Source organism: Scyliorhinus torazame, chromosome 1 (genome assembly GCF_047496885.1).
Source record: "Scyliorhinus torazame isolate Kashiwa2021f chromosome 1, sScyTor2.1, whole genome shotgun sequence".
In the NCBI taxonomy this organism is placed as follows: Eukaryota; Metazoa; Chordata; class Chondrichthyes; order Carcharhiniformes; family Scyliorhinidae; genus Scyliorhinus; species Scyliorhinus torazame.
Genome location: NC_092707.1, coordinates 56214397 through 56233897, shown reverse-complemented (window position 1 = coordinate 56233897; position 19501 = coordinate 56214397). Strand labels below are relative to the sequence as shown.

Sequence of the window (19501 nt, the reverse complement as noted above, 5' to 3'; positions counted from 1 at the left end):
ATGGATTGGTTGATAGGGCGTCAATGGAGGTTTTGTCCCAGATTTTGTAGGGGCCTTTGATGGCGAACTGTCAATGTTTGTTGTCATTACCCTGCTGAAACTAACCTCAACATCAGGATTTAGTGCATTGACAGATTAACATGAAAATCCTGAAGTCTGTTACTCACTGGTGTGTGACAGACCCTGATAACAAAGGTCTATCCCTGAGCCAGCAAATCGTTGAAATCATTTGGTGTAGCAGAAAGTTCCCTTTTCTGCTGTGACATCACTGTTAGAAACCTCGTAAATGATAACATCTTGAACAATCAGGTGTACCTGTTTTTTTTATAACGGTGAGAAGAGTAATAACTAATGCTGAATAACAGGTCTGGTCCTTAATTTTTTTATGTTTGTGGAATATTAATAAATAATTCCATTATAATTACTAGGTTTTTTTAGCTGTATTGTTTTATTTGTAATTTTCCATGATATTTCAGCTTCTACCTTCACCTGATATGCATTGTCATGAGAATGTCGCTTTAAGAAATGTTTGGCTGCTCATGTTACTGCAGTGATGTCAGAGTGTGGATGGAGCTGAGACCTGGCTCTGTTTTTTAGTTTCACTTTGAGAAAAGCTTGGGTGTGTCTGTGTATTTTTGGTTTTCGTTTTCAGTGTTGGAACTGAAACCAGACAAAGCAGCTGTACTGCTATTCCCTCTGCCATGAAAAGACTGTCTCTTGATCATTTGGCGAATTCAGAATTATAAATCTTCAGAGTAGTGACTTTAACCTGATGTGCATCTGTTAAAGGTTTTTTTTGTAAGTCTTCTGGATGTATGGACAGCGTATGCATTGAAATGAAATGAAAATCGCTTATTGTCACAAGTAGGCTTCAAATGAAGCGACTTTGAAAAGCCCCTAGTCGCCACATTCCGGCGCCTGTTCGGGGAGGCTGGTATGGGAATTGAACCGTGCTGCTGGCATTACTTAGTGTTGTATTCTTTGGGGGTTGTTTTTGAATTAATGATTGCTAAGATGTTCACTGTTTGTTTTAAAAAGGTTAACTTGAGTTAATAGAGTAAACATTGCTATGCTTTGAAAAATACCTTTCCATTTCTGCTGTACCACACCTGTAGAGTGGGCCGTGTGCTCTCCATACCACAATCTAGTAAAAGTTGTGGGTCAGGTGAACTCCATGATACACTTTGGGGTTCTCCTAAACCCTGGCCCATAACAAATTGGGGGCTCGAGGGGGATAAAAGTCTATCTATTGGATTGTCTTAGTGAACTTAAAGACAGTGAGGAGTGAACATATTGTGGTTGCTTTTCAGGTGTGGTATTTCAGTTTAAGTAGGGAGTGTGTTGTGGACATGGCTCTTTCAGAGGCTCTGAAGGTTTTGGGGGTGGAGACGGTCACATGCAGTACCTTACGGACAGAGACTAAAAGCAGACTGTTAGATTTGGCAAAAACATTGCAGTTAACATTACCTGACAAAATGCGAAAAGATGAGGTCATTATGGCGGTGGCTAAGCATTTAAACTTGCCTGAGATCCAGTTTGACTTATTGGAAATGGCAAAAATTCAGTTACAAATTAAACAAATGGAACATGTGAAAGAATTAAAGCAGCTTGAATACGAAAGAGAGAGAGGAAAAATAAAGTGAGAGAGGAAAAAGAGAGAGAAGAAAGGAAAACAGAAAGAATAGCCCCAGCAGAACAAAAAGAAAGAGAAAGGGAGATACAGATCAGGGAAAAAGATAAAGAGAGAGAGTTTGAACTTCAGAAAATGGCCATGAAACGTGACAGTCAGTTAAAATTGGCAGACATAAAGGGTAACGTACAGTTGGTTGATAGTGATGAGGATAGTGAGAAAGAGCGTCATAGTCGAAGGCTCAATGGGGATCTATTTAAATATGTCCAAGCATTGCCAAGGTTTGACAAGAAGGAGGTAGAAGCCTTTTTCAGTTCATTTGAGAAGGTGGCTAAACAAATGAAATGGCCACAGGACATGTGGGTATTATTGATTCAAACGAAGCTGGTAGGTAGGCCTAGTTTGCATCACTACCGGAGGAGGTATCTGGGTCGTATGAGGAGGTGAAAAAAATCCATCTTAGGTGCATATGAACTAGTGCCTGAAGCTTACAGACCAAGGTTTAGAAATTTAAGGAAAGAATTTGGTCAAACATACATGGAGTTTGAAAGGCTCAAACAGAGTAATTTTGATAGGTGGATAAGGGCTTTGAAAATAAACCAAACGTATGAAGCTCTCAGAGAAATTATACTTTTGGAGGAGTTTAAAAGTTCAATTCCTGATGTAGTGAGAACTCATGTGGAAGAGCAGAGGGTTAAAACTGCGAGATTAGCAGCAGAAATGGCAGATGATTATGAATTAGTTCATAAATCAAAGCTTGGTTTCCGACATCAGTTTCAGGCTGTGAGGGATAGAAACTGGGGACATGAGAAATACTCAAGTGCTAAAGGTAAAGGTGATCTGATGGGAGATAATAAGGAGAGTACCTCAGAGTAAAAAAGAAATCCAGGCGGGTGGAAGAGAAATGAAAAATTTCAAATGTTTTCACTGTAATAAACTAGGCCATGTATAGTCACAATGTTGGTGGTTGAAGAAAAACACTGGGAAGGCTGATGTGGTAAAGCAGGATAAGACAGTGGGGTTTGTTGAAGTGATAAAGGAAAGCCCAAGTGAAGCGAAGGAGGTGCAAAAGATTGTACAGCCTGATCAATAGGTGATTGATAAGAAGGTGCCAGATCTCTTTAAAGAATTTACTTGTGTGGGTAAAGTTTACTCATGTGTATCAGGAGGAGTAGGTAAAGAAGTCACAATTTGAAGAGATACGGGAGCTAGTCAATCTTTAATGGTAAGAGATGAGGCGTTATGTAGTTTGGGAAGAATGTTGCCAGAAAAGGTGGTAATATGTGGAATTCCAGATGAGAGGAGTAGCGTTCCATTATATAAGGTAAGGTTGGAAAGTCCGGTGAAGAGGTAGTAGGAGTAATAGGGAAACTATCTTGTCCAGGAATACAGTTTATCTTGGGTAATGATATAGCTGGATCGCAGGTGGGAGTGATGCCTACTGTGGTTGATAAGCCAGTGGAAAATCAGACAACTGAAGTGTTGAAGGACGAATATCCAAAGATGAAGTTAGAGTGCACTTATCAGAAACGATTTTTGATCAAATGGTTAATAAAGAACAAGAACAGGTGGAGGATGAGGCGGATATTTTTAGTTCAGGAAAATTCGTGGAATTACAACAAAAAGATATAGAAATATAACGGATGTATCAGAAAGCATACACGGAAGAGGAATCTAAGTGTATATCAGAGTGTTATTACCGTAAAAGTGAGAAAATGGAGACCTTTACATATGCAGGCGGATGAAACGTGGGCAGAAGTTCATCAAGTAGTATTGCCGGTAGGGTATAGAAAGGAGGTGTTGCGAGTTGCACATGAGGTGCCAGTAGGAGGGCATTCGGGAATAAGGAAAACTCGAGCTAAAATCCAAAAACATTTTTATTGGCCTGGACTACATAAAGATGTAGTTAAATTTTGTCAATCATGTCACACATGTCAAGTGATAGGGCAACCTCAAGCAGTGGTAAAACCAGCGCCCTTAATAACCATGCCAGCATTTGAGAAACCTTTTACAAGGATCCTAATTGATTGCGTAGGACCGCTTCCTAAAACAAAAAGTGGGAATCAATATCTTTTGACTATAATGGATATGTCTAGTAGGTTTCCAGAGGCCATTCCAGTACGTAATATTACAGCTAAAAAGATTGTGGAGGAGTAATATTACAGCTAAAAAGATTGTGGAGGAGTTACTTAAATTCTTTACTAGATATGGACTATCCACAGAAATACAATCGGATCAAGGATCAAATTTTACCTCCAGGTTATTCAAAGAAGTTATGGATAGCTTAGGAATAAAACAATTTAAATCAATTGCATATCATCCAGAATCGCAGGGAGCATTAGAAAGGTGGCATCAGACATTAAAGACAATTTTTAGGGCTTATTGTCAAGATTATCCAGAGGATTGGGATAACGGAATTCCATTCGTATTGTTTGCAATTAGGGATGCACCTCATGAGTCAACCACATTTAGTCCTTTTGAACTAATTTTTGGTCATGAGGTAAGAGGACCACTTAAATTGATTAAGGAAAAATTAGTGAGTGAGAAATCGGAAATTACATTATTGGATTATGTGTCAAATTTTAGGAAACTATTAAATAGAGCAGGTGAATTGGCTCGACAACATTTAAAAGTTGCACAAAATGTGATGAAATGGGTAGCGGACAAGAAATCCAAAGTTCGTAGTTTTGCCAGTGGAGATAAAGTTTTAGTGTTGTTCCCAGTGGTAGGCGAACCTTTAAAAGCAAGGTTTTGTGGACCTTATCAGATTGAAAGGAAATTAAGTGAGGTGAATTATGTGGTAAAAACGCCAGATAGAAGGAAAACTCACCGAGTGTGTCATGTGAATATGCTTAAAAGGTACTTTGAAAGGGAAGGAGAGAAAAAAGAGGAGGTTTTAATGATTCTAACTCAAAGTGACGAACCAAATCCAGATGACTGTGAATTTGACATACCTCAAATTAAATTGGAAAACGAGAATGTTCTTAAGAATTGGGATAAATTGTTGAGTTACCTTCCAGAGGAAAAACGGACTGACCTGAAAGAGTTATTGATATCACGTGGGTAAGTTTGTAGAGATAAATTGGGAAGTACTAAAATGGCTATACATGATGTAGATGTGGGAAACGCTGTTCCAATCAAACAACATCCATACAGACTTAACCCTTTAAAATTGGCACAGGTTAACAAAGAGATTGAGAGTATGCTTAAAAATGGCATAATTGAAGTGGGTTGCAGCCAATGGAGCTCACCCATAGTGATGGTACCTAAACCAGACGGTACCCAACGGTGGTGTGTGGACTATAGAAAGGTTAATGCAGTTACAAGAACGGACTCTTATCCTATCCCACGTTTGCAGGATTGCTTTGAGAAAGTGGACAATCGGCTTTTATTTCCAAATTGGATTTACTTAAAGGTTACTGGCAGGTACCTTTATCCGAAAGGGCGAAGGAGATTTCCGCTTTTGTGACTCCAAATGGTATATACCAATTCAAAGTTATGCGATTTGGCATGAAAAACGCCCCAGCCACATTTCAACAGTTAACTCACAAAGTTGTTTCAGGATTACCCAATTGTGCGGTATACATCGACGATCTGATAATTTTCAGCCAGACATGGAAAGAACATTTAAAACATCTGATGGAGTTATTTGATTGACTTCAGGAGGTGGGTTTGGTGATAAACCTAGCCAAAAGTGAATTTCTAAAAGCACAAGTCACTTTCCTTGGAGTTTCCGATACCCTCGACACAAAGGGAAATAATGCGATTTCTTGGCATGAGTATATTTGATCGAACAATGGTGAAACATTTTTGTAGCGTGGTTGCTCCACTGATGGACTTGCTGAAGAAACGTCGAAAATTTCAGTGGACAGTGGACTTTCAACAGGCATTTGACGGCCTGAAAGCTGTGATAACCAATGCTCTTGTGTTGGAGAATTAGAAGAGACTCTGTGATCAGATAGAACTAAAGTATCTGACTTTAAAGAGAAATGCCGATGCGTAGAGAAATGGCCGGATCGTGCAGAGATCTTGTTCAAAGAGACTGTCAGTCGAGAAGGATTTCAGTTGGCGGAAGAAGAACGAGAACAAAATGGGCTATATTATCATACCTGTTTGCGTGTGGTGTTTTTTGAAACAAAAATTATATTTACTGTGTGCATTTCTTAAAGGATAGTGAGAAGGTGAAAAATGAAATCATCTTGAAGTTGATGGTTTATTTTTTATTCTTGGGGGGAGGTGTCATGAGAATGTCGCTTTAAGAAATATTTGGCTGCTCATGTTACTGCAGTGATGTAAGAGTGTGGGTGGAGCTGAGCTCAGGCTCTGCTTTTTAGTTTCACTTTGAGAAAAGCTTGGGTGTGTCTGTGTCTTTTTGGTTTTCGTTTTCAGTGTTGGAGCTGAAGCCAGACAAAGCAGCTGTACTGCTGTTCTCTCTGCCATGAAAAGTCTGTTTCTTGATCATTTGGTGAATTCAGAATTATAAATGTTCAGAGTAGTGACTTTAACCTGATGTGCTTCTGTTAAAGGTTATGTTTTTTGTAAGTCTTCTGCATGTTAAAAGGACAGCGTACGCATTACTTAGTGTTGTATTCTTTGGGGGTTGTATTTGAATTAATGGTTGCTAAGATGTTCACTGTTTGTTTTAAAAAGGTTAACTTGAGTTCATAGAATAAACATTGTTTTGCTTTAAAAAATACTTTTCCATTTCTGCTGTACCACAACTGTAGAGTGGGCCGTGTGCTCCTCATACTAGTAAAAGTTGTGGGTCAGGTGAACTCCATGATACACTTTGGGGTTCTCTAAACCCTGGCCCATAACAGCATGTATCAATTTGTATTTAGCTCGACACAAACATTTTAATAAGTTGGTTGAATTTAGTGCATTTCAAATCCTAGTTAGGGTGGCACAGTGACACAGTGGTTAGCACTGCTGCCGCATGGCAATTAGGGATGTGTAATAAATGCTGGCACAGCCTGCGACACCCATGTCCCATGGACGAATTTTTAAAAAATGTACAATTGGTTGGTGTATTTCTGAGAAGTTCCGAGATTCAGGTCCCGGGTCACTGTCCATGTGGAGTTTGCACATTCTTCCCGTGTTTGTGTGGGTCTCACCCCTACAACCCAAAGATGTGCAGGGTAGGTGGAGTGACGATGCTAAATTGTCCCTTAATTAGAATTTTAAAAAAAAAATCAATTCCTTGTTGGTTGTCTGTGAGAATTCTTTAGTGTGATTGGTTGCTTGGACAGTTCTTTAAACTGCATCATCAAACTGAAATCTCCCTTAAACTACACCACACTCGGTTGCATGTCAAGAGAGTTCGAATTCTCACCACAGAGATCACTAGATCAGCAAGGCTTTCTTTGAGGTCAGCAGTAAATGCTCTTGTTGGACACTGACCTCAAATTTCAAAACCTTTATATCTACTGTGGGAAATTTGACAGGAGGGATAGAATTTAACATGAGACATTTGCTGTAGAATGTAAATTTACAATTCTTTAACCTCTAATTTCTATTTGAGATCCTGAACAACTGGTTCTTCCAAGAGTAATAAATTGTTCAGCTATTCTTCTAGAATCATGGAATCATAGAATGGTTACAGCACTGAAGGAGGTCATTTGGTTCATCATGTCTGTGCTGGCTCTTGAAGGAGAATGCCATCTAGTGCCATTCCCCTTCTCCCTATAGTTCTCCACATTCCTCTTTTTCTGATAACTCAATGTTCTCTTGTATGTCTTTGGTTGATGCTCCCTCCACTACGCTCTCAGGCAGTGTATTCCAGATCCTATCCACTCACTGCGTAAACATTTTTCCCCCTCATGTTGCCACTCCTGAACGCAAGCTTTGATTGGTCGAAGCCTGCAAATATTGCTTATTTGTTTCTTGGCTGTAGCAAGTATGTGACTTGAAGACACCAGTCAGGTAACTTAGAACACATTCATAACTTCTCAGAAAGACACCAACCAATTGTACGTTTTTTTTATTCGTTCATGGGACGTGGGTGTTGCAGGCTGTGCCAGCATTTATTACCCATCCCCAATTGCCTTTGAGGGGCAGTTGAGAGTCAACCACATTGCTGTGGGTCTGGAGTCACATATAGGCCAGACCAGGCAAGGATGTCCTAAACGACATTAGTGAACCAGATGGGTTTTTACGGCAATCGGCAATGTTTTCATGGTCAGCATTAGACTTTTAATTCCAGATTTTTATTGAATTCAAATTTCACCATCTGCAGTGGTAGGATTGAACCTGGGACCCCAGAGCAGTACTCTGGGTCTCTAGTCCGGCAGTGCCAATACCAATGTCACTAGTCCAGTGACAATACCACTACGCCACCGTCTCCCCATTTATGTAAGTAATTAGCTGTATGTTTATCATAGATTATCATAGAATTTACAGTGCAGAAGGAGGCCATTCGGCCCATCGAGTCTGCACCAGCTCTTGGAAAGAGCACCCTACCTAAGGTCAACACCTCCACCCTATCCCCATAACCCAGTAACCCCACCCAACACTAAGGGCAATTTTGGACACTAAGGGCAATTTATCATGGCCAATCCACCTATGTTGTTCACATAGTAATTTAGTTTAATATTAAATTCCAATTTGCATGAAACATGCAAGTCTCAATTATTTGTTTTGAGTATTTGTATTCCTTTTTGCTTGCTTTTTTTATGGTTTTGTTTGATGTATATATAGAAATGCCTCAATAAAATGTTTTTCAAAGAAAAAGAAACGTGCAAGTCGTGGAAATAAATCTTGTCTGTTTCAATCCATTTACTAAAAAACACATTTTTAGCGATATTCTACAGTGTTTATTATGTTGGACTTCTACATTATATGTTTTCTTCAGTTATTCCACGCAGAACAAAGGCTGCAAAGAGCACAACAGCAGTTGAAGGACCTTCGACAAGCTTCAGCTGATGCAAAGCCTGAAAGTAAGTGCTATATGAAAGTCCAAATTCAGGAAGCAGTGTGAGAATGATTCCATTGCTTTCTTCTGATTGGACATGTAGATCATAGAATGCTTGCATAATTAAATAAATAAATTACCTTTTATTGTCACAATGTGGAGATGCCGGCGTTGGACTGGGGTGAGCACAGTACGAAGTCTTACAACACCAGGTTAAAGTCCAACAGGTTTGTTTCGATGTCACTAGCTTTCGGAGCGCTGCTCCTTCACCTGAGGAAGGAGCAGCGCTCCGAAAGCTAGTGACATCGAAACAAACCTGTTGGACTTTAACCTGGTGTTGTAAGACTTTGTACTTTTATTGTCACAAGTAGGCTTACATTAACACTGCAATGAAGTTAATTAATGTTCAGTAGTTCAAATGCAGCATAAGATAGAAGAAACTAATTGAAGAACAATTAAAGACCAGATTACCAATGTCCAGATCATGAAGTTAACAGAAAACACAGCATTTATGCCTCTCGATGCAAAATAGGTGACAGTTTTAGATAGAGGATCTGGATCGGTGCAGGCTTGGAGGGCCGAAGGGCCTGTTCCTGTGCTGTAATTTTTCTTTGTTCTCTTTGTAATGCTCTTTTCCATTAATCTATATGCAATTAAATAGATGGAACCAGCTCTTATCACCAAAATTATAATTTTTCTTAGTTTTACCTAATAGAGCAAAGAATGATTATATAGTATTGTGCTAAAGCATACAGATTGGAAAGGTGTTTGTTGTGGGGAATAGGATCGGAGTACCTCACCAATTGATATTATCCAGCTTCTCTCATGTGAAAAAGCCACTTCGAAGGCTGTACAGAGCATCAAGCATCAAAATGTTGCAGCACATAAACAAGCCAATTAGTCCACAATGGATGTGCGCTTCTTCATTTAATCCAGTCCCAATTTCCAAACACCCCATAGCTCCGTCAGGTCACTCCTTCTCAGATTTAGTGGATAAGGGCCAGCATGACTTGCTAACAATATTTAATAAATGGCTCTGTTACAGACATCATGACTGATAAAGGAAGACCGTATTTTATGCAAACTAAGAAGGATGTGTTCTTTTATTTGTGTATCGGATACCCAGTAATTTGTTCTCAGTATCTGAATGGTGCTGACAATTGGCATTTGTTACCCATCCCTAATTACCCTGAAGATGATAGTGGAGCTTGTTTTTGTCCTGATGTGCTCCTGTAATGTTTGATTGGGAATTCCAGGATTTAGCCCCAACAGCAGTGAAGCATTAGCATCTTAGTCCAGGACTCTGTAAGCTAAGGGCATCCAGAGACACTCACCAAGATAAGTGCCAACTGCGGCTGGAGGACCATCGACTCAGTGAAAGATGTTCTTTGGTCCACCTGAACTTTGCTGGTCTTCCAGTGCAAAATGTTGTCCATAACCGAGTGCTGCAGAGTGGCACATTCCCAAGTCCAGGATAATGTGCTGAGGGATACACTAAAGCGTGGAGCAGCCACGACAAAGGTGCTGTGGGGAAAGGCCACCATCTAAAACCATTCAGCCATAGTCTATTGAAGGGCTGGAAAATTTAGAACTCCTTGAGCTGTATGCCTGACATGGTATGCATATTGTAATCAATTGCACTTCCTGCAACATTCAACTTACATGCTTTGGTATGTACTTTTATAAATTTTATGAATAAAATATATTTTTGGAAAAAACATACCAGTTTTTGTTGAAATCTGGATGGTTTAGGACTTGGAGAGAGAATTTCCCAGGGTCTTGGTGGTAGAATTCACGGCTGGAACGAACTATCAAAATAAGCTTCATGATTTGCTGTCATGCATCCTGTAGATATCACGCACTGCAATGGTGTCTGACCTGTTCCTGTAGCCACATTGTTCATTGAGGTGGTCCAGTTAAGCTTCTGGTCAGTGGTAACTTCTAAATATTGATGGTCAGTGACTCAGTGATGGCTAGTTACCGCGCAAGGTTAAGAAACAATGGTTGTGTTTTTTCTTGTTGGAGATTGTCATTGTGTGGCATGTGTTTGGTTTGGATGTTACCTGCCACTTGACAGATAAAACGTGGAAGTTGTGCAAGTCCATCTGTAGGCTGACATGGGCTGCTTCGTTATTGGAATCATTACGAAATGGAGAAGACCACTGTAGAACTCATCAGCAAAAGCCCCATGGAATATTATATTGTGTAATCACTTTTAGTCAATATTCACTTCCATCTTAATTTGTGGTTGGCGTTTATTTCCTTGCAGCTAAGCAGAAAAGAGGCGGTGCAGTGGTTAGCACCGCTGCCTACGGTGCTGAGACTCTGGTTCAATCCCGGCTCTGGGTCACTGTCTGTGTGGAGTTTGCACATTCTCCCTGTGTCTGTGTGGGTTTCACCCCCGCAACCCAAAGATGTGCAGGTTAGGTGGATTGGCCACGCTAAATTCGCCCTTAATTCGGAAAGAAAAATTGGGTACTCTATAAATTTTAAAACCAAAAGCGAAACAAAAGGGAGAGCAGTTGCTTTTCTGTAAATAGAGTCCTGTGCTCAGCCAGTAGAAGGCACAGTTGATTCATGATGTGACAGAAAATTGTTGTTCTACTTGTTCAACAAGTTGAAGAGACCCACTAGCAGCCTGATTGAGGATTATTGAAATGTTTGCGCTTTGGTGGCAGATGGATCTAAACATACATGAGTGTTGCTGCAGAAACTTGTAACCAGTGAAGGCTCACAAGTTATAGTTATAAGCAATACTGTTCTGAACTTTTAGAAACCAAAAGTAAAATGATTCAAAACAACAAGCAGTTACTATAAAATGATGTGCATAGTTTTATTTGAGATTAAAATGTTTAACTCTTAGTAGCTGAACTAAATATTAATTTCAGGCTTGATGAAGAGGCTGGATGAAGAAATAAAATTCAATACATACATGGTTTCAGACAAGCTTCCCAAGGAATTGGAGAGTAAGAAAAAAACTGTTCATTACTTGCAAAAAGTGGTAGCAGAGCCAGCTATGGGACACTCCGACCTCAATGAGCTTGAAGCCAAGGTGCGGTGTTAAGATGATATTGTATTTCTTCAAATGTTGATTTCAGTAAATGCAACCTGTATGTGCATATGTACATTTTCCCCCCAGTTCTTTCCTAGATGAGATGACAACTATAGTGGCCCACCTGCCTCAGATGCATGTATTCATCACTGATTCAGGAAGCAATCATTCTTGGTCTGTAAGTTGAAAATAATGCAATTGTGTCACCAAACCTTTTGGGGAAAACCATAATTCATGTCATTGCTCTTGTTGATAATTGTGATAGTTACTATGGCTTTATTAATTGTAGTGGTATTATTTTTTAAGGAAGGCGAAATGGAGGTGAAAGAAATGTAAGCAACATTTTGTAGTTTCCCTGAGTGGTTAAACACACTACCCGGTTTCATTCTAGCCCATAAAAGCAAGGCTGATCTCCACTGGCTCAGTAATTGGGGCTTTTCATTTGCCTTCAGTATCTATTGGTAGTGAAGAGAACTATCTCCTAATCACTACCCAACAGCTCCCGACTTTTCTTTGAAAACAGCCCATTATCTGCTCTTCGGACATTTGAGCTAATGTTTGTATGCCATGAAAAATGTAAGAATTATTGCCTTTACTTAGAAAAATCAAAATGATAAATTCTGAAAATTAAAAAACAAAATGGTTGAAAAGCAGGTCCATAGGCATGTAGAATAACAAAAGCACAATTTTGCATTTTGATGCAGAAACGTCACCAGAATTATTCTGAAAGTGTCCACATCTGACATGTTAACCTATCTCCTCCCTCTGCGATACTGATGGACATGCTGAGTATATCCAGCACTGCCTGCCCATATAGAAATAATCGCAAAAAATAGGAGCACAGGAAGACCAAACAGCCCTTTGAATCTGCTACACCATTCAACATGATCATGGATGATTGTGGGTTTCAACTCCGCTCTCCTGGCTGCTCCCCATATTCTTTGATTCCCCAAGAGAGCAAACATCTGTCCATCTTGGCCTTAAATATATTCAATGCACATCCACCACCCTCTAGAGTAGAACATTTCACATATTCACAACCTGAATAAGTTCTTCCTCATCTCAGTCCTGAATGATCAGCCCGTTATCCTGAAACACACAATCTCCCAGCTCGGGAAAATAACTTCTCAGGATCTACCCTGTCAAGCTCCTTCATAATCTTGAATGTTTCAATTCGCCAGAGAATATCATAGAATTTACAGTGCAGAAGGAGGCCATTCGGCCCATCGAGTCCGCACCAGCTCTTGGAAAGAGCACCCTACCCAAGGTCAACACCTCCACCCTATCCCCATAACCCCGTAACCCCACCCAACACTAAGGGTAATTTATCATGGCCAATCCACCTAACCTGCACATCTTTGGACTGTGGGAGGAAACCGGAGAACCCGGAGGAAACCCACGCACACACTGGGAGGATGTGCAGACTCCGCACAGACAGTGACCCAAGCCGGAATCGAACCTGGGACCCTGGAGCTGTGAAGCAATTGTGCTATCCACAATGCTACCGTGCTGCCCACAATAAACCCAATATAAACCCAATTTACAGTCTCTCATTATAGAACAATGCTCTCACCCCAGGGACCAATCTAGTGAAACTTTGCTTTACTGCCACCAATGCAAGTGCATCTTTCCTTAAATATGGAGACCAAAATTGCACACCGTATTCCAGTTGTAGCCTCACCAAAGCCCCATACAATTGTAGGAAGACTTATTTATTCTTGTAACCCAATCACTTTGCAAAGGATCACACAGTGTCCAACATCTCCCACATGCCATTTGCTTTCCTAAATGCTTGCTATACCTGCATGCTCAATTTTTGAGCTCCTTATGCAAGGTTTCCTTGAAAATAAGATCCAATCAGAAACAAGAACCGTAAACTTATACAAAGCCAGCTGCATAGGCCTAAGGCTATCTGAACATCAACACTTACAAACGTTACGCCTTATAAAATATATTCTGATTTTTTTATTCATATGAACAACATGAATAACCACACTTCCCCATGTTAAACCATTTGCCATCTATCTTGTCCACTCATTTAACTAGTTTATATCTCTTTGCACAGCTTGCATTCCCACCTAGCTTTGTATCATCAGAAACTTAGATACATTACTCTGACTCTTCATCTAAGTCATTAGTATAGAATGTAAATTGCTGAAGCCCCAGCAATGATCCTTGCGGCACTCCACTAATCATAGCCTGCCAGCTTGAAATTCCTGTTTATCCTTTTTCTCTGCTTCCCGTCCTTGAAGGAATCCTCTATCAATGCTAATATATCACCTCCAACTCTATGTATCTTGTGTACTAGCCTTTTGTGTGGCACCTTATTGACTGGAAATCCAAGTATACCATATCTACTAGTTCCCCTTTATCTACCTACCAGTCACAGTCACACCCTCAAAAACTCTAGATAATTTGTCAAACAGCATTTCCCTTTTGTAAAACCATGTTGACTTGTTATAATCATACTGTGCTTTTCTAAGTTTACTGTTAAGGTTTCTTTAATAATAGATTCTAGCACTTTCCTGATTACTGATGTCAGGCTGAGTTTTTAGTGGCCTTTTGCTGCATTCTAAAACACTCTCAATCCTCAGACTTGGTGTTATCATTTGCAACATTCTATACATATTTTAATCTAATGCTATTTTAACTTCCTTATTGAGCCATGGATAATTTTTTCTTGCTGAGTTTTTGTTACTCACTGGAATGTATTTTTGTTGAATATTTTCAATTGTTTCTTTAGATCTTCCCCATTGTTTATTTACAGCTATTCCTTTTAATCTATTTATCCAATCAAGGTTGGCCAGCTGTCCCAAACAAGTTGGCTTTATTTAAGTTTAAAATTCCTCTAAGATTGAAGAATGTTGTTTTCAAACTTAATATGGAATTCAATTGTGTTATCATCACTATTTCCCAGTGGATCTTTTACTATGACATTACTAATTAACCCTAATTCATTGCACAATATCAGATTCACAATAACTTTGTTGCAGAACTAACTCGGATAGTAATCCTAATATTATTACCTTTGTGGCCCTATATTTGCCCCTAACCTCTCATACTACTAGGGCTTTTCACATTAACTTCATTGCAGCATTAATGTAAGCCTACTTGTGGCAATAAAAATTATTATTATTACCTCAACAGAACCTCTTCCTTAATCCTACCTATGCTGTTGGTAACCATGTACACTACGACAAGTGGACCCCCCCCCACTCTAGTTTCTCTCCAGCCTGGAGGCAATGTCCTTAATCTTGGCACCAGGCAGCCTTTGGGACTCGTGCTCTCTGCATGTATCTATTCCCCCTAACTATGGCTGATCACCAAACTCAATAGCCTGATCCCATCTTCCCCACCCCCTCGTATCCTTTGACCTCCTTCACCCCAAGTGCTTTATCTGACTACTTCTTGAAAACATACAATGTTTTGGCCTCTACTTTGTGGTAGTGAATTCCACAGGCTGACCACTCTCTGGGTGAAGAAATTTCTCCTCATCCCTGTCCTAAATGGTCTACCCCGTATCCTCGGACTATGACCCCTGGTTCTGGACACCACCACCATCGGGAACATCCTTCTTGCATCTACCCTATATAGTCCTGACAAGAATTTTACAGATTTCTATGAGATGCCCCCTCATTCTTCCGAACTCCAGCGAATACAATCCTAACCGACTCAATTTTTCATGTCATTCCTGTCATCTCCGGGATCAGGCTGATAATCCTTCTCTGCACATCACCTTCAGCAAGAACATCCTTCCTCTGATAAGGAGATCAAAACAATATTCCAGGTGTGGCCTCACCAAGACCCTGTATAATTGCAGCAAGACATCCCTGCTCCTATACTATAATCCTTTCGCTATGAAGGCCAACATTCCATTTGCCTTACTTTTAGTGACTGGTGTATGAGGACATCCAGGTCTTGTTGCACATTCTCCTCTCCTAATTTATGGCTATTCTGATACCAACCTGTATCTGTCTTCCCATTTTTGCTACCAAAGTGGATAACCTCACATTTATCCAAATTATACTGCATCTGTCATTCATTTGCTCACTCATTCAACTTGTCCAAATCACACTGAAGGATCTCTGCGTCCTCCCCACAGCTCTCTCCCACCCAGCTTTGTGTCATCTGCAAATTTGGAGATATTACATTTAGTTCCCTCATCTAAATCATTAATATCTGAAGTGAATACCTGGGGTCGCAGCACCGATCGCTGCGGATTACCTGGACTCGAAACGTTAGCTCTTTTCTCTCCCTACAGCTGCTGCCAGACCTACTGAGATTTTCCAGCATTTTCTCTTTTGGTTTCAGATTCCAGCATCCGCAGTAATTTGCTTTTATCTGTTCAACACATATTGGTCATCCTGTCTGTCTACTACCAATCAATTTAGCCTCGGAAAATAAAAAATAGAAATGCTAGAAATACGCAACAGCTCAGACAGCATCTGTGGAGAGGGAAACAAAGTATCTCTCCTCCCCCCTTTCCCTATTCCTGTACTTGCTGAAAACATTAAACCATCTGTAACTATTCCATTTCTAAGGTCTTTACCTGAAATGACGACTTTTCTCTCCCTCTCCATGGATACTGCCTGATGTACTGAGTGTCTCCAACATTTTATGATTTTTATTTCAGATCTCCAACATCTGCAGTATTTTGCTTTGGAATCAGTTTAAACTAGTGTTTCCTGCATGACATTTCAAAGGAATATGAGATGCCGGAAACCCATCCCAGGTGGTTAATTTGATCAGGCTGCTGGTTTACCGACCAGTTTTTGCCCTTCTGTTGTGATATCCAATTTCTGATGATAGCGCCTCACAGAAGAACCTGGGGTTCCTTCCATACACAATGTGGGAGATTGCTGAACTATCTGCAAGTTACTGATTTTCCATTGTGCTGAGCAGTCTCCAATATTAGTTTGTCTGTATTTGACATTTCATTATGTGATTAACTTCTGACTTGGATCAGAAGTTTTTAAATTTGAACTTATCACTTCAAATGATTCACAATAAAGGATGGTTAATATGACCAAGCAAGAGATGTTCATTTACTCCAATGGCTAATATTGTTACCATGCTAAGCATTTTGACCAACAATAAAGCTTAAACCTAAAAGATCTAGCATTTAGTCCTTTATAGCATCATAGTTCCAAAATATGTATTTTAAAATGTGATTTATCTTTGTAAATGTGATTTTGCAAACAGCATTATCTATAGAGGCTTTTAATTAAAGCTGTAATTGCACAGTACTTAACATTTGTAGTGTTTCCTTATAGTCAAATATATTCAACATTTTAAGTTGTTTTATTTAATATATATGCATTATTTAAAACCCAGCATTCTTAGAAACAGTTCATTATTTTGATATCACTGCTTTCAATTTTTAGATCCAAGAGGTCAATACACAAATTAATCAACTAATTGAAAAGAGAATGATGAGAAATGATCCAACGGATGACAAACTTTTCCTCTTTCGTCAACAGGTAAGGATAATGTGAACGCTATTATGACCGATGAGCTCCTGGTTGATTCCATTTCTAAAAATGTAGTAGGGCATATTTGTGTACAGTTGTTTTTCAAATATTTTACAATGCCTTTGGCTGAATGACTAGAGTCAAAAGATGTAGAATTCAATCCTGGTGAGTGAGACAGGAACTCCAGCTCTAAATTCTGGGTTAATATCCAGCCTTTTAAAAAAATTTGTTCATGGGACGTGGGCGTCGCAGGCTGTGCCAGCATTTATTGCCCATCCCTAATGGCCCTTGAGGGGGCAGTTAAGAGTCAACCACATTGCTGTGTGGTCTGGAATCATATGTAGGCCAGCCCAGGTAAGGACGGAAGATTTCCTTCCCTAAAGTACATTAGTGAACCAGATGGGTTTTTATGACTATCGACAATGGTTTCATGGTCATCATTAGACTTTTAATTCCAGATATTATTGAGTTTAAATTCCATCATCTGGAATTCAAACCCAGGTCCCCAGATCACTATCCTGGATCTCTGGATTACTAGTCCAGCGACAATACCATTATGCCACCACCGCCCCAATTATATCCGATGGGCATAATGCCCCTCTCATCAATGGGCATTAAAATACTCCGACTGCATAAAACTAAGCACCCACCGACTAGAGTAATTTATGGAAAATGCCAGTATTCTCGATAATCATGGGAATCCATTATGCAGAAAATTTTATTTTTTGATATAGTTACTGCGTTACAAATTACAGTTAATTCTATCCTACAATCATTTCTGTATGGATTATTCTATATGGGTGGCATAGTGGTTAGCACTGCTGCCTCACAGCGCCAGGGACCCGGGTTCAATTCCGGCCTTGGTGACTGTCTGAGTGGGTTTTGCACTCTATCTCCGTATCTGTGTGATTTCCTCAGGGTGCTCTGGTTTCCTACAAATTAAGTAAATATTCTACAAAACTTTATGTAAGTTACTTGCTTCTTTCTATTTAAATATACTTAAATCATAAATAAATGTCACAGCTATATCAAATAACTCGACTTCCAGTGACGGGATGTAACTTGGAAAAAGTCACTTTAAGCCTGAAATAGCCCATTAAAATCTGGAGGAAAAACCCCTTGCCCTCCTCCAACACCATCAGGACAGGGCATGCCAAAGCGGCAGCAGATCCAGGGGCATAAAGGATGGAAAAGGCAACAAAAGCATGAAGAGAAGAATGAGATGACGGCAAGCACGCGGGGCGGTGAGGCTCCATCCACATTTGAACGAGATGGACTGCCAGGCCATGCACCGAGCCCCCCCCCCCCCCCCCCCGCCCCCCCGCCCCCCCCCCAATGATGAGTCAATGGGTGTTTATGTCGGAGATTTCTGCCATGGTCTTCTTTATGAATTTTGTGTCCCAGTTGGGAGTGTACACGTTAAAAGGACCACTGATGTCCCTTCCAGGATACCGCTGACCATGAGGAAAAATTATCTTGTACAAAGCACACAGAGACCTGAAGGAGAGGGCAGCTAGGCAATAACTAATCGATTCTATACTGGAGGTGGACCGGCGGTACTCCACTGCCCCAACCATAGAGCTTCTGGTGGAGAGGAAAAAGCTACAAATGGACTTCTACCTACTCTCCACGAGGAAAGCAACGCACCATCTCTGCCAGACACATGGGACTTTTTACAAACATGGAGACAAAGCCTGCTGGCTCACCAGCTGAGAAAGCAGGCAGCCACTAGGGAAATAGCATAGGTTAGGGACAGCAATGGCAGGCTGGTAGCTGAGCCGGAAAAGGTCAACGAGGCTTTTGAGGCCCTCTACCGGGGGCTGTATACCTCCGAGCTCTCCGAAGGAGACTTGAGGATGAAGCAGGTCCTTGACTGACTGGACATGCCAGTCATGGGGCAAGATAGGAGACGGGACCTGGAAGCACCACTAGGACTAGGGGAAGTATCAACTCCATGCAGGTGGGAAGGTGTCAGGGCCAGATGGATTCTGGCACGTGACTACAAAAAATTCACGGCAGCACTGGCTCCGCACCTGCGGTAGATGTTGCGGACTTACTGGTAAGGGGCACCCTGTCGCCAACACTGGCGGAAGCTTCAATATCGCTGATACCCAAGAAAGACAAAGACCTGACTGAGTGTAGATGCAAAAATCCTGGCAAAACCCCTGGCTAGGTGGCTGGATAGCTGTGTACCGGAGGTGGTCGCAAAGGACCAGATGAGCTTTGTCAAGGGCAGGCAACTAACATCAAACAGGCGTCTGCTGAATGTGATAATGACCCCATCCGGGGAGAGAATACCAGAAGTGATCATCTCCCTGGACTCAGAAAATTCCTTCGACAGAGTCTAGTGGAAGTTAGGTTTCCTATCCGGGTAAAAAGTGCCATATGGAGTATATGATGCCTCTGGAAGACTGAGATGGGGGATATGTGTTTTGCAG

At 40.6% G+C, this 19501-nt stretch overlaps 1 protein-coding gene across 4 annotated transcripts in view; it reads left to right on the top strand.

The window, feature by feature from the left end:
- The window catches only part of ift81 (intraflagellar transport 81 homolog), a 225098-nt gene that overhangs the window by 33505 nt on the left and 172092 nt on the right, over window positions 1-19501 (top strand). For 3 of the 4 annotated variants that reach the window (XM_072495113.1, XM_072495115.1, XM_072495124.1), the window contains exons 8-10: window positions 8481-8565; window positions 11429-11592; window positions 16977-17072. In XM_072495113.1, the coding sequence (XP_072351214.1) occupies window positions 8481-8565; window positions 11429-11592; window positions 16977-17072 (345 nt within the window). The remainder of the gene's footprint in view (window positions 1-8480; window positions 8566-11428; window positions 11593-16976; window positions 17073-19501) is intronic. The other variant, XM_072495120.1, reaches the window with a different exon arrangement.